We start from the raw sequence: 13149 nt of genomic DNA, 5'->3' as shown, positions 1-13149 counted from the left end.
TCTAGTGCAGGAGTTAAATATTAAAATGTCAGTAACCTCAAATTTTCACCCCAAATATTAACAATTCCCTCCATTTGTCCACTGAGGTCTACATCTTACTTGTGTTAAACCCAGGACACGATAAGCGTTGACTCTTTTAGATCACTCTCTGATTTGACAATAGCTTTGTGTTTCTCATTTCTCATTCACTTCAGTAAAACTGCTGCACAGGTGTTAGGTGTCAGGCTCTTACGAAAGAAAAGCAGGTCAGTCTGATACAAAGGTTGATCCTGGCACAGCTTTTGCTGCAGCACAGTGCATCCCACTGACAAACACAGTATTGTGCTTAATCAGATATATGCAAGTGCAAATATTTAGGTGATACCTTATTACATTTATCTCATTTATTTGTTTATTTCAGGTAGGGACCGTGAACAATATATGTATTGCACCAAATATGGCACAAAGCTGAATTTCACCTGTGTATGAAGTTTCCTGCACATATAATAATAATAATAAAAATAATAATAATCATGACGATAAACTTTATTTATATAGCACCCTTTAAAACATAGTTCATAGTTTTAAGTGCTTTAGAATTAAAACACAATATATCAAAACAGAGAGAGAATGAAATGAACTAAAAGCCAAACACTTGGTACATGGTAACAAGGATAAGATGACTAAAAAACTTCATTAAACATAAGTGATATCAGTGAAAAGCAATTCTAAAGAAAAGTGGATTTATTTATTTATTTATTGATCCTTAAGAGTGCTTTCAACAGATTTTAAGTGGTTGTATTGTTGTTGTGTTGTTATTGCATCCTCTTGTAGCATCATGCCAGTTAGGCTTGAGAGACATCAGGGTATTACAGGATGTTCCAGGAAGTGAAGATTTTCAGTACAGTCAGCTTCAAAAACACAGACGCTCCTCTTTCTATAACACTGATTGGGAGATGCTGTATTGAGGTGATGTACTCTATACTGGTGAAACAGGCAGCTAAGCCGGTAAAGATGATGACTGACTGTGAGTGGTTGGGATAACGAAACAGTAGTGGTAAAAAACAGAACAAAAAACTCTGCCCCTGTTTGAAGTATCACACACATATACCACAGTGAATTTTATCTTGAGATGACTTCTTCACACTTCAAAAGCATTTTCATTAGACACAAAATTTTCTCCGTTCTCTGTTGAGCACTGTGTGTCGGTATCCGCCACAGCATCAGCACTGTCATCGGGTCCTCCAATGAGAAGAGCACTTATTTCCTATCTATTCATTATTTGTGAACCCTAAGTATTAAACTCAGCATGGAGGTGGTAGGCTAATTGCATATTAGAAACAGAATTGTAGGCTAGACAATGACATACATGCTGCCGTCATATACTGTGTACCCCTGTAAAATGTCAGGAAGGTGTGAAAAGATAGATACCGCCCAAGCCCAATGCCAATTATATCGTTTACCGAGGCAGAAAATGATTGCCGCCTTAATAACTTTCTATTGAAATTATAGTACCCTGCTTTTGAGGCGTAATAAACATATTTTTTCATAAAAACTGGACTTCATGAGCTGGTTCACATTACATCTTTTGGTACCTATAGCAACACGCTCACTCCAACTCACGCTGGTGGTTTTTTGATGCAGTGCTATTATCGGTGAGAGCGCGCTCTAACCTCTGTGTTAGTCTGAATGGGGTCTAAGTCTGTTTTGATTCCCCCTGTTATTTTAAATGGTTAACTCGCCACCACTCTCGCATCTCTAAGTCGTAGTGTGTGCGATCAGTAGACCTGAACATCGCATAATTGGCAAACTGCAAGAATGTTTAGCAGACCCTGCAGGGGAGGCTGCTGAATGCCTGACTCTGCAGAGAACGCTCTAGAAAGACTCTGCTGGCTGAGAAAGGCCTTTTGTGCTGAAGTCTGTTCCTCCCCTGCGTGCCTGTGTGTCTCTTACTGTAATAGTGATGGAGAAAGTGAGGGAGGTAGGGAGTGCGTGAAGCGAGAGAGCGATGGAGAGGTGTAAGAAGAGTAAACTCGTGACTCATCAGGCGCAGTGGAAAAGAGTTCACTGAGTCAGAGATGAGGCAGGAACATTGGGTGGTGGATGAGCCATGGGACGGATGGGAATAGATGACTGTAGGTAGATATAAAAAAAAAAGTCAAGCAAAACTGGATTAGGCGGTTTATAAACTTCAAAGCAGCATAATGACTCTATAGTTTTATGACTGTGCAATTTTGTCATTAAAATGCCCAGAGAACATCGTCATTGTCATTATGGGCTGGTGACATGTATTTAAATTACTATGTTAGTATTTGGGGTCGGCAGATTATCAGCCTTGAGGATTACTGGAGCAGATATTTGGCATTTTGCAGATTATCTGTATCTGCGTTTTATTTTAATGATTGCTGATAAAATTAATTCATTAAAAAATGCAAAGAAAGTGTCAACATTGGAGTAATTTTTACTTTGTAAAACCTCAGGGAGCTGTTTTTATTTGTTAATTTTTAATTAATTTGACTATGATGGGAACTTGCTGTTTATGATGTTGAGGTTTCAGTTTTGGTTAAACTTTTACTTAAGGCATTTGAACAATTATTTGTGTTGTAGTTTGTTATATTCCAAATTCTAAATATTGACAGAAAGTTTTTTATTTTTTAATTGTAAATGCATACTCGTTCCAAATGCCTGTTATTGGTCTCATTAATTACTAGTAATCGGTATTGATATCAGCCCTGAAAAGCCAATGAATGTTGATCCTTAGTATGTGAAAAGGCAGCGCAATATATTTTTCACACTAACAAAACTAATACAAGTATTGCGAATGATTCTCCTGTGAAGAAAGAAGAGCAAACTGCAGCTGAGATGTGTCCAACAGGATGTTATGCAGGGTTTGAAATTAACTTTTTTGTCCATCCACAAATGTGGTTAGGGGATTCCAAAATCTGCCTGCTACCCGATAAAATTACAACTTTTCTTCTGGCTGGTGAGTAAAGAAAATCCAGCAGCTACTGGCATATTTTCCCAACATTTGGCTGGTGCTAATTTCCAAATGTGGTAAAAAAATAAAAATTAAATAAAAAAAATTTTAAAAAGGAAGCTGGGGAATGGGACAATATTCTGGGGGGTTTCCTGTGAGTAAAGTTGCATACCTGTTAGAAAAAATAGTAACAAATTTGCAAGAAAAAAAAATTGAGATACAAGCCTCCCTCCCTTCACTCCATATTTTTATTTATTTATTTATTTATTTAGTTAGTTAGTTAGTTAGTTAGTTAGTTATCTGCAATGGCCCAAATACACTGTCGTAGATTTGCATATAGTTTTATAGCCCTAACATGAAAGATTAGTTAGCCATGTTTGTTATAAAACAGGTGTTTGATATTGCTGACACACTCTCTAAACTATACTAACCCAGCAAGGTGCTTTTAAAGGACAAACGTTAAAGAAAAGGCTTGTAACTGTCTCAGTGTGGTTCAAAGCACCGCTGAAAAGGTGTACTTGTGCTCAGAATACCTTTCCTGGTAAAATAAAGGCTTTTAGCTTCCTCTTGGCCTGAAAAAGTGCATCTTTTAGCCAGAGCTTTGATTCTTCCTTTTGTCCGCCCGAGCATCGATTGCCCTCTGCATCCTTTGTGTCGACGGCCCATTGATGCTGACTCTCTCTTTTCCTCTCAGCCTTGATAGTGTTTCTGTATTGATTTCAGGGCCCAACTGATGCGGGTCCTTTGGTTCTGCCGCTGAAATTTGAAGAGTAAAATTGTCTAATTGATTTCAGAGGGGCCTTCTTGAGAGAGTACTGTTTCCTCACATCACACGCTGCTCGAACAAACTTTAAAATGAGCATGACATTGAGGTGCATTCACTTAGTTAACCTGTAAGTATTTCTATACTTCTATCAACATCTAAAACCGTTGTTGAAGGTGATGAATCTGAATTTTTGCCAGCACAAAAGCAGGCAAATATTTGTTTTGTGCATTTTACGTTCTTGTCATTCTCACTTTTTTTGAGAATTTTTTGTGTTCATCCTTGCGGCATTTTGGCAAGATTGTGTATTTTTGTTTAATCCTGGAATTTCCAGCTCAGCTCCTTCAGTAAGTCTGAAATACACAGCATAGAAACATGCAGTGTATTATTTCTGGTTGTCCTTCTGGGCTTTTGCCTTGGAATTTTCTTGAAATTTTTACTGTTTTCCACCTGATGTAATTTTTTATATAATTGGCATATGAAGACTATACATGCTATTTCCACGAGGTGTCATAATAATTGTTGCTAATCACTGACATCTCAGGTTGTGATCATCAAAAAAAAACTCTGCTTTGCATGTAGTATATTGAAAATAATTCAGTTTTGGGGTTTTTTTGGGGGGGGGGTTCATATAAAAACATGACTGCATCATGATCAAAACCTACCAAGGGTTAAAATTCTGAAAATGAATGAATATTTGATATATCTGATTAGGACTGACATTGGCTAAAAATGAAAAATATATAGTATTTTTTTAAAGCTTTATTTTGTCCTTTTCGGGCAATGTTGAGAAAATGATGTGTTTGATTGTTTTGACCATTTTAGTTTGTTTTTGCTTTTTGTTTTGTTCTAAGGGTTAATATCAGTATCAGATCTGATTAATCACCAGTAGACTTCAGTCTTGATTTCTTACATGTGGTGAAAGATTTTCTGCTGAGACGCTTCATGAGCTGTTTCTTCTTGTCTGTTTACATATTCAGCAGGTCATATCTGAAGGCGGTAATCATGCACATTGGCCTAAAGTCCAGATTTTGAAACAGTCATGACTTTAAGTGGTGAATCCAGACAGCTTCTTTAAATTCATAACAGCAAATTTAAAAAAAAAAAAACGGCGTTCAGGAAAGCAGGATACTGAAACCACACAGTCAAGTTTCCAACATGACCGACATCACACGTCTGACAGCAGCTACACGACGTGTTGTCATTTGACTTTTTTTACATCGTAAATCTGAGCTAACACTTCATGGGACCTGTTCTCTTTGTTTGAACAGCTGGGGCCAGATGCATAAATTGTGTGTATACATTAAAACCATGCGTACGCCTTTTCCCAAACCTAAACTGGTATTTATAAAGCAGGAATGTGTGCACCGCACGCATTCATCAGAGCATGTGTACAAACAGTTTTAGATAGATAACATAATGAGAAGGATCTAAAATATAAGTTGAGAGACTGAATATTATCTTTTAGGGGGTTTTGCTAATTTCACTGTTTTAGTTACTTTTCGCAGCTTACATTGTGTCCTGTAAAATGTCGATCAAAGGCGCATTAATAATGTTAATATTAAATAATTTATGAGTGATATGATACATTTCAGCATTATTTTAATTTACATTCATCCCCCTGTTAGTGATTGTTTAATTTCATCACGATGAGCATTTTGTTAAGTTCCACATGAGCGCTATGAATGAATCATTGATCCTTCTGACATTTAATGATCATGGTGATCGAGATTTTACAGCAACATCAGAGTGCTCCAGCGGTGATGTTTTCTGCAGGCCAACCCTGCAGATTCTAGTATCCTATTTTATTGTTGCTTCACGGGGACCTCAGTACTTAGTTTCGTTCCCTCTCATGAACCTCATGTTTTGACGATAAATGACTACAAACCCTCTTGATTGTTAAATCTTTACACCGTGTATTTTATCTGTGTTCTCCTTCCAGGTGTGGCAGGTAGAGCAGCACGAGGTCGAGGTCTGCGCTCCCTCACCCCTTCCCTTGTTGCCCTCACAGAGAGACCAGAGTCCGTGTTTTTTTGTTTTTTTCTGCCCGGACACAACCCGCAACATTGTGAATTCATGATCACATGACCGTGGATATGGACGCAGTCCTGTCCGACTTTGTCCGTTCCACTGGAGCTGAACCAGGATTGGCCAGAGATCTGCTAGAGGGTGAGTCGAAGAGCTTTTCAATATGTTTTTTATGTTTCTTGATAATCACTGATTTTTATTTATTTTTTTTTTGGAGATGCAGAGACCTCCATGAATAATTCAACTCCTTTTGAAAACCTCCTGAATATCTGTATCTCAAGTTATGAGAGAACACTGTTAGCACACATTAGCCGGGGCTAACATGCCAAACAGCGTAGGAGAAACACTGATTTGTAACTTGAAACAGTTTTTTTCAGTGTTTCTACTGGTTTAGATCAACTGGTCCATTTGTTTTGAAACTCTGTGGATCATTAGGCTCCCGGTAAAAAACCTCCTTAACAATGAACATTGAAGAAATTCTAACCAGGAGAAGTTACAACTGGTTGCAATTTGCAGTCCTCGCCACTATACGCCACTTAATCTCCCAAAATCCTACACAGTTAGAGTTTAAGAGGAAACATGTCAAAATTGGTTATTTCTTCGTTAACTGTTCAATTCAGTAAAACTTTATTTTCATCCTCTGTTTTGGTCAGTGACGGAAGAAGCACTCAGATTCTTAAAGTAAAAATAGAAATACTTTATTGTAAATATACTCCACTACAAATAAAAGTCCTGAATTCAATATGTTATATGTTATATTAAGTAAAAGTATATTATCGAAAAAATGTACGTATAACTATCAAAAGTAAAAGACTTATTATGTAGAATGACTTCTTACATTTTTATTATTATTTTTTATTAGTATTAGTATTATTATTAATGCATTTAATGGGGTAATACAATTAAATTCTGTTTACATCACTGATAAATACATGAAATTAACATTTTAATGTAGTATTTCATTAACATGGAGCCAATTTGAGAAACTATGTACACTGTTGTGTAGATTAGAAGTATAGTACTGCGTCATATCATGTAAGCATGTTATATGATATATGTAAAAGTCACAAGTAACTGTCAGATAAATGTAGAGAAGTAAAAATAAAATAATTCCCTCTGAAATTAAGTGGAGCCAATATATATAGCTAATATCTTAAAATGGAAATACTTATAAAAGAGTGCTTCAAAATTCTGCTCAAGTGCAGTACTAGAGTAAATGTACTTTGTTATATTCCACCACACTGTATCTCGTGTTTGCTGCTTCCTAGGAAAAAGAGGGGGGGGGGTGAACTTGACAGCTGGTGATGTTATGAGCAGCAGCCAAATTGACCGCTGTCTCAGTCAGTGCTTCTGGCTTGTAACTGTTAATTAGACATTCATACTCGAACAGAAGGAAGGTATATCAGGAGTCAACAGGGCCCCTGTTGCCTAGCAGCAACACTAGTTGCAGATAAGAATATGGGTTAAAAATGTAATGCAATGCAGTGAGCAGCAGCAGCAGCAAGCCAGAGAGCCGAGACGTGCTTCAAATTCTGATATTTACCCAAGCGGAGGAATGTGCCAGTGGCCTTTGCATAAGATAAGGCAGTTTATGGTTGCATCGACTCGTGGTAAATATTTAAACTCATTAAGGATGTCTCATTTGCCGGACATGGAAACAAGATTCAGGTTGTCACGGTGGACCTGCTGGCTTAGACAGATGTTCCTGTGTCTGTGTCTGTAGGCAAGAACTGGGATTTCACTGCCGCCCTCAGTGACTTTGAGCAGCTACGACAGGTGCATGCTGGGAACCTGACGTATTCGCTCGTAGAGGACAGGACGTATCTGCCGCCAGAAAAGGAGATGGCCAGGGTAGGGCGGCCTGTACTCCACCGCCAAGATGAGGTGGTGCAAGGTGAGGCCAGCAGCAAGTGGGACATTGGTAACTCATACACCAGTTTAGAGGGTTCCCACGGATCCTTAAAAAGTCTTAAAGGCATTTCATTCATTCATCTAAAAAAAGGCCATATTTGGTATTATAAGAAGTATTATATCAATATTTCAAAAGTCTGTAAGGAAGATTTTTTGAATCATTTTCATTGCAAAATGTCAAAACAATTGGAAATAATAATTGGGAAAAATAATCATTTTTTTTGTATTTTATTATTTATATTATATGTATATATATAACAAAATGATTATTTTATTTATTTATTATTTATTTTGTTTTTAATGGGTCCAAAATAAAAGTGTTGTTTTATTTTATGAATATTATACATTTTGGCAAAAATTGTTTCGAACCACAGGTAATGGTGTTGGTTGATTCTGAGGGGCAAATCAAATCTAACTTGCCTTAAGCTGTAGGAGCCCTGAGTTTAAATTACTGGGCTCTGAAGTGTTAATGAGGACACACAAGCTGCAGGTCAGGACAGTTATCAGTAATAGCTAATGTAGTTTTGACACCTGTAGACAACAGCTGATTTGCTTTACCTTCCCAAATTTGCCCCGATGCTTTCAGAGTTTCCAAAAAAAATACAAGGAACTATCCATAAAAATACACTCACACACCACCTTCTCTCTGCATGCGCTGCCCCCGTCTTTCAGCAGCTACGGAAAAGCGTCTGTCGAGGGGAATTTCTCACGCCAGTTCAACCATCGTGTCCCTGGCGCGCTCTCACGTCTCAAGCACTGGAGGTAGCAGCAACGAGCCACTTCTGGACACGCCCCTGTGCACTTTCCAACTACCAGACCTCACCGTGTACCGGGACGACTTCCGCAGCTTCATCGAGAGGGACCTCATCGAGCAGTCCATGATGGTGGCCTTGGAGCACGCTGGTGAGAAGCACTACACACACGTTTCGGGATAATGCTTTGCCACATATGTGTTACAAACAGGTGACTTAAGTTTTCCTGTTTACCTGCAGGACGATTGAACTGGTGGACTAAAGTGGTTTCAAACTGTCAGAATCTGCTGCCTCTGGCAACAAGCGGAGACGGAAATTGCCTGTTACACGCCGCCTCGCTCGGTGAGTATCGCAGACCTTTCAAACGAGACCCCAGTACCGTGCAGGTTCACAGTCCATTAGCATTCATTGAGAGAGCGTCATTGTTGGTTTAAGCACTAATTGCATTTTACAATGTTGCAGTGCACATTTACTTAGCCTTTGTGGCCCACTCAGGAGCCCTAACACATAAAATTAATAATGTCCTAACTAATGTGCGGCCATCGTTCAAGCCCTCGTTGTGCTCCCGGGCAGCAGATGTGAAAGTAATATCCACATGCTTAACCTGTGCTTTTTTAAAAAAAATACACTCATAGTTTCAGACAAAAACTGGCTACAAATTCAGCTTTTTATTTATTGGTTTATAGTTAATTTCTGACAGAATTTATATCTTTTAAACATTTCAACACAAAAAATAAATTCAAAAATCCTCAGAAACACCTGCTGCTCTTCATTTTTTCATCATTTTCATGTTTAATTATAGGTTGAAAAAGGGTAGTTATATGCACATCACGTAGGTACAAGGCTATCAGAAACAGCTAACATGAGGAAAAAGGTAACGACTGCACACTTCATGCCACACAAGTTTATTGAAGACAGTGTTTAGATCCTGCTTAGATCTTCATCAGGTCAGATGTTTAAAAAGATGAAACCACACCTGTATTTATACATAATGCACACCAACAGGCTGACGAGCTCTATGGGTTTACTGTTCATTTCTGACAGAATTTGTGTCTTTTAAATGTTTCAACACTAAAACAAATTGAAAAACGCTTCAGAAATGCCTGCTGTTCTTTAATATTTTACCATTTTCATGTTCAGTTATACACAAATTTTGTTTTCTCTGCAGGTATGTGGGGTTTTCATGACCGAGACTTGATGCTACGGAAGTCCCTGTACGCGCTGATGGATCACGGGTTGGAGAGAGAGGCACTAAAGCGCAGGTGGAGGTGGCAGCAGACCCAGCAAAACAAAGAGGTCAGTTGTAGAGGCTGCACATTTCTCTCAGACATTTTTGCAACTCTGTGATGACCGAGTGAAGGGAAAGGCGTGGAGAAGCTTCTGAACATCGCACCAGTAAACATAAACAATGAACAAGTAAAGGCCTTAACATGCTTGCCATACCAGTGGCAAGCATGTCTGCTGTAAAACATCTGAAATGTCAAATGCACACAGCTCACTATTGTTAATGAGTTTACTGTGTTGCATGCAATCCCAGTTCTTTCATAACACACTGGGTTTTTTCTTGTATAGAAAAATGCAAGGCGGCTGCCTCTGTCAAATTTTATGCCAACAACAAAACTCTGACGGGTGTCTTCACGGGAAACACATTTTTCTGACAAGCGTCCAACATGGTGGATTTCTATCATTTGTAACTGTAATTGTGGCATTACATCGACACGGTCGTCTGTGTTGTTATCAGAGGAGGTAGAGGAGAGTTTAATAATAAAGATTTACCTTCTAGCTAAAAACCTTGTGTTTGTCTGGACAGCAGCAAAGCAGAAGCAACAGTGTTTCCGCTGGTAATGTTTTTCTAACCGTGGCAAAAAATCACTTTTTCACTGCTGTTCTATGTTACTTTGTTCGTGAATGCCTTGTTCAACGCTTCTATTAGTGTCAAAAAATAAGATTTAAAAAAACAAAACAAAAACAACCTTAAAGGCTTTATAAGACTGTGTTTTGGGTTTTTTTTTACAGAACAGTTGTATTGCATCAGAACCTAGAGGTGTAACTTTAAAGCTACAAAAACTGACCGTCAGCACACAGAAATGTCCTTTTTAGATAACATTAATTTTGGGCCTATGGCAGCAACACAACGAACGCGTTTCAACCAGAAGTCTTCTTCAGCGTCGTACCTAATAAAGCGTCCAGTGAATGTGTGTGTATCGGAGCTATAGCTGCTGTAACAACAAAACATTTTTAAGTTTGCACTGCAGGTTTGGCAGGATTTAAATATCAAAACCACTTCCGTATAATCCACACCGATGACCTTTTCTCTTTCAGCTTCCTGTTCTTGGAAGGGTAACATTAGTTCACTGCTGCTTTTTACCTCATTGTCATGGCACATTTTATGTCTCTAACAGTTGATAGTCACTTTTTGTTCCTTAGCTCTTTGTGTTTTGTGTTTCACCGTACACTTACACATCTTAAAATTCTTCTTATGCTGGGATAACACCTACTCTGAATTAGGTCTAAAAAAAGTAACTCAAAAAAGTATTTTAAGAACTAAGGTCATTTTCACTTATTGCAGTGTTGACACAATAAAAAGGGGAGTTCTTAAAACTATTTTTAAAAAAATTTCCTCTGTACGGAAACGCGTACTCACTCTCCTCCCTACTAAAGAAAGCATAACAACACACTGAGTGTTTTCCTAAGTGGCTGCAGACAGCGTGCAGACACCCACAGATGAGATGCCAAACGAATGACTGCCTAATGTTCAGCCATTCATCAACAGCTCCCACAGAGGTGTCCTTCAGCAAATAAACTAAAGATGCTGTAGTGGAGCAGCTCAGTGGGCAGCGGTGGAGGACTGGGGCTGAACTGGGACATTTTCTTGTCTAATTGTGCTGAAGGTGAAAAAGAGTGTTGATTCTGAAGGAAAAAACATCAAATAAGAATTTTTTTGTCCATATATTGCGATTTAAACATAATGATGAGGTTTTTGTTGCTGCTGTGTTAACAACATGGGGGTTAATGAAGGCTCTTAAATTTCTTCCCTCAATTGTCAGCATGTAACCTTGTGGTAAGACGCCATAACGTCAGCGCATGCTTTTGTGACATTTGACACTCCCTCTCTAAATGGCAAGTGTGTGTGTGTGTGTGTGTGTGTGTGTGTGTGTGTGTGTGTGTGTGTGTGTGTGTGTGTGTGTGTGTGTGTGTGTGTGTGTGTGTGTGTGTGTGTGTGTGCGTGTCCTTCCTTTCTCCTCAGTCCGGTCTGGTGTACACGGAGGAGGAGTGGCAGAAAGAGTGGAATGAACTGTTGAAGCTGGCCTCCAGTGAGCCCAGAATACACTACAGCACCAACGGCACCAACGGGTAAGGTCTGGCTCGGACAATGCAGGGACTGTTACCCCAACGCACACTTAGTCACACTCATGTTTTTATTCATGAACAAACAACTGCACTCACAGTCAGAACTGAGTGGCTGGCCCTCGCTTTAGTCAATCTGCTATTTATTGTAACAAGTTTAAGTTCAGTGGGTCATATATACTGACGCTCTACAATACTAACTCTTAGTTTTAATGTTTTATGTTAATGTTTTTATCAGTTCTTACATTAGTTCTGATTTTTGGTGATTTAACATGCCTTCCAAACCAACAGGCATGTTTTCTTTCAAAATCCTCGCCATTTGTTTTCTTTAAAACTGGCAAAAAAAGAGAAAAACTCAGCCAAAATATTTTTTTTAAAAAAATCACCAACATTTTTTTTTAAATAGCCCAGAAATGCCACATTTTTTATTTAAATACTGGCAAAAAATGTTTAAGGAAAAATAAATCCCCAACTTTTTTAAAAAAAGAAAATATCCCAAAAATCTTTAAAGAAGAAAATGGCCAGTATTCTTACAAAAATTAGCAGTAAAATAACTACAGAACGCGACAATTTAAAGTTATAGGGTAAATAATGAATGGTCCGTAAGTTATATTCAAATATTCATTTTTAATCCTAATCTGATTTTTTTTCTGTAATATATATTTTAAAAAAGCTGTCATATAGTGATGAAAAAAAACTGTTAAGGAGTATTGATGGCCATTTCAGAGAATGGGCCTCAGACTCATGAAAAAGTCATGGAAATGTATTTGTAAAAATGTGTATGAACCATGGTTTATTATTGTGGTCCTGCAAAAAAAACCCACAATGTTCTTTTTTTGTTTTTGTTGTTGTTATCAATCATAAGGAATCCATTACAATGCAAGAAAACATTGATTACCTTTTGAAAACAATTGTGTGTTTGTTTACTACAACAGTGTTTTTGTTGTCCTCAGGGCGGAGTCCTCAGATGAACCAGTGTACGAGAGTTTAGAGGAATTTCACGTCTTTGTCTTGGCCCACGTCCTCAGGAGGCCCATAGTGGTGGTGGCCGACACCATGCTGAGGGACTCTGGAGGAGAGGGTAAATACGCCTGGAGCCTCACATTGCTAATGCAGCATGTTCCAGATTTCATCATATTTTTCACAGTTTCATCATTTAAGCCGTTCTCTCTCTATCCGAGACAAATTAGGTCTGTCATACACAGAATTTATACTACACTTGGCAAAAAATCACTTCTTGAAATCTGAAGGAAAAACCTTTTTGACTGAGTTGTCAGTGACTAATGACTTGCCTGAGCTGTCCTAATAAAGTAAACACCACCCAACTGGTATCTCAAACATTGTAAAGCAAACAATATGAGCTCCTGCCAAATATTGTGCGACCTATTTCT

General features: G+C 38.3%; 1 protein-coding gene across 4 annotated transcripts in view; it reads left to right on the top strand.

Moving 5' to 3' along the window:
• Window positions 1-13149, top strand: part of otud7b (OTU deubiquitinase 7B) — a 46456-nt gene that overhangs the window by 22605 nt on the left and 10702 nt on the right. For 2 of the 4 annotated variants that reach the window (XM_042490362.2, XM_042490361.2), the window contains exons 2-8: window positions 5662-5888; window positions 7471-7641; window positions 8334-8561; window positions 8651-8752; window positions 9579-9706; window positions 11658-11764; window positions 12712-12839. In XM_042490362.2, the coding sequence (XP_042346296.2) occupies window positions 5804-5888; window positions 7471-7641; window positions 8334-8561; window positions 8651-8752; window positions 9579-9706; window positions 11658-11764; window positions 12712-12839 (949 nt within the window). In that variant the 5' untranslated portion in view covers window positions 5662-5803. Of the gene's footprint in view, window positions 1-5661; window positions 5889-7470; window positions 7642-8330; window positions 8562-8650; window positions 8753-9578; window positions 9707-11657; window positions 11765-12711; window positions 12840-13149 lie in introns of all 4 variants that reach the window. The other 2 variants (XM_042490360.2, XM_042490359.2) reach the window with 1 other exon arrangement.

The sequence above is a fragment of the Plectropomus leopardus genome, chromosome 11 (genome assembly GCF_026936395.1).
Source record: "Plectropomus leopardus strain MGB_pleo_1.0 chromosome 11, ASM2693639v1, whole genome shotgun sequence".
Classification (NCBI taxonomy): domain Eukaryota; kingdom Metazoa; phylum Chordata; class Actinopteri; order Perciformes; family Serranidae; genus Plectropomus; species Plectropomus leopardus.
Note: the sequence above shows the minus strand (reverse complement) of the source record. Positions and strands in the feature narration are given on the sequence as shown.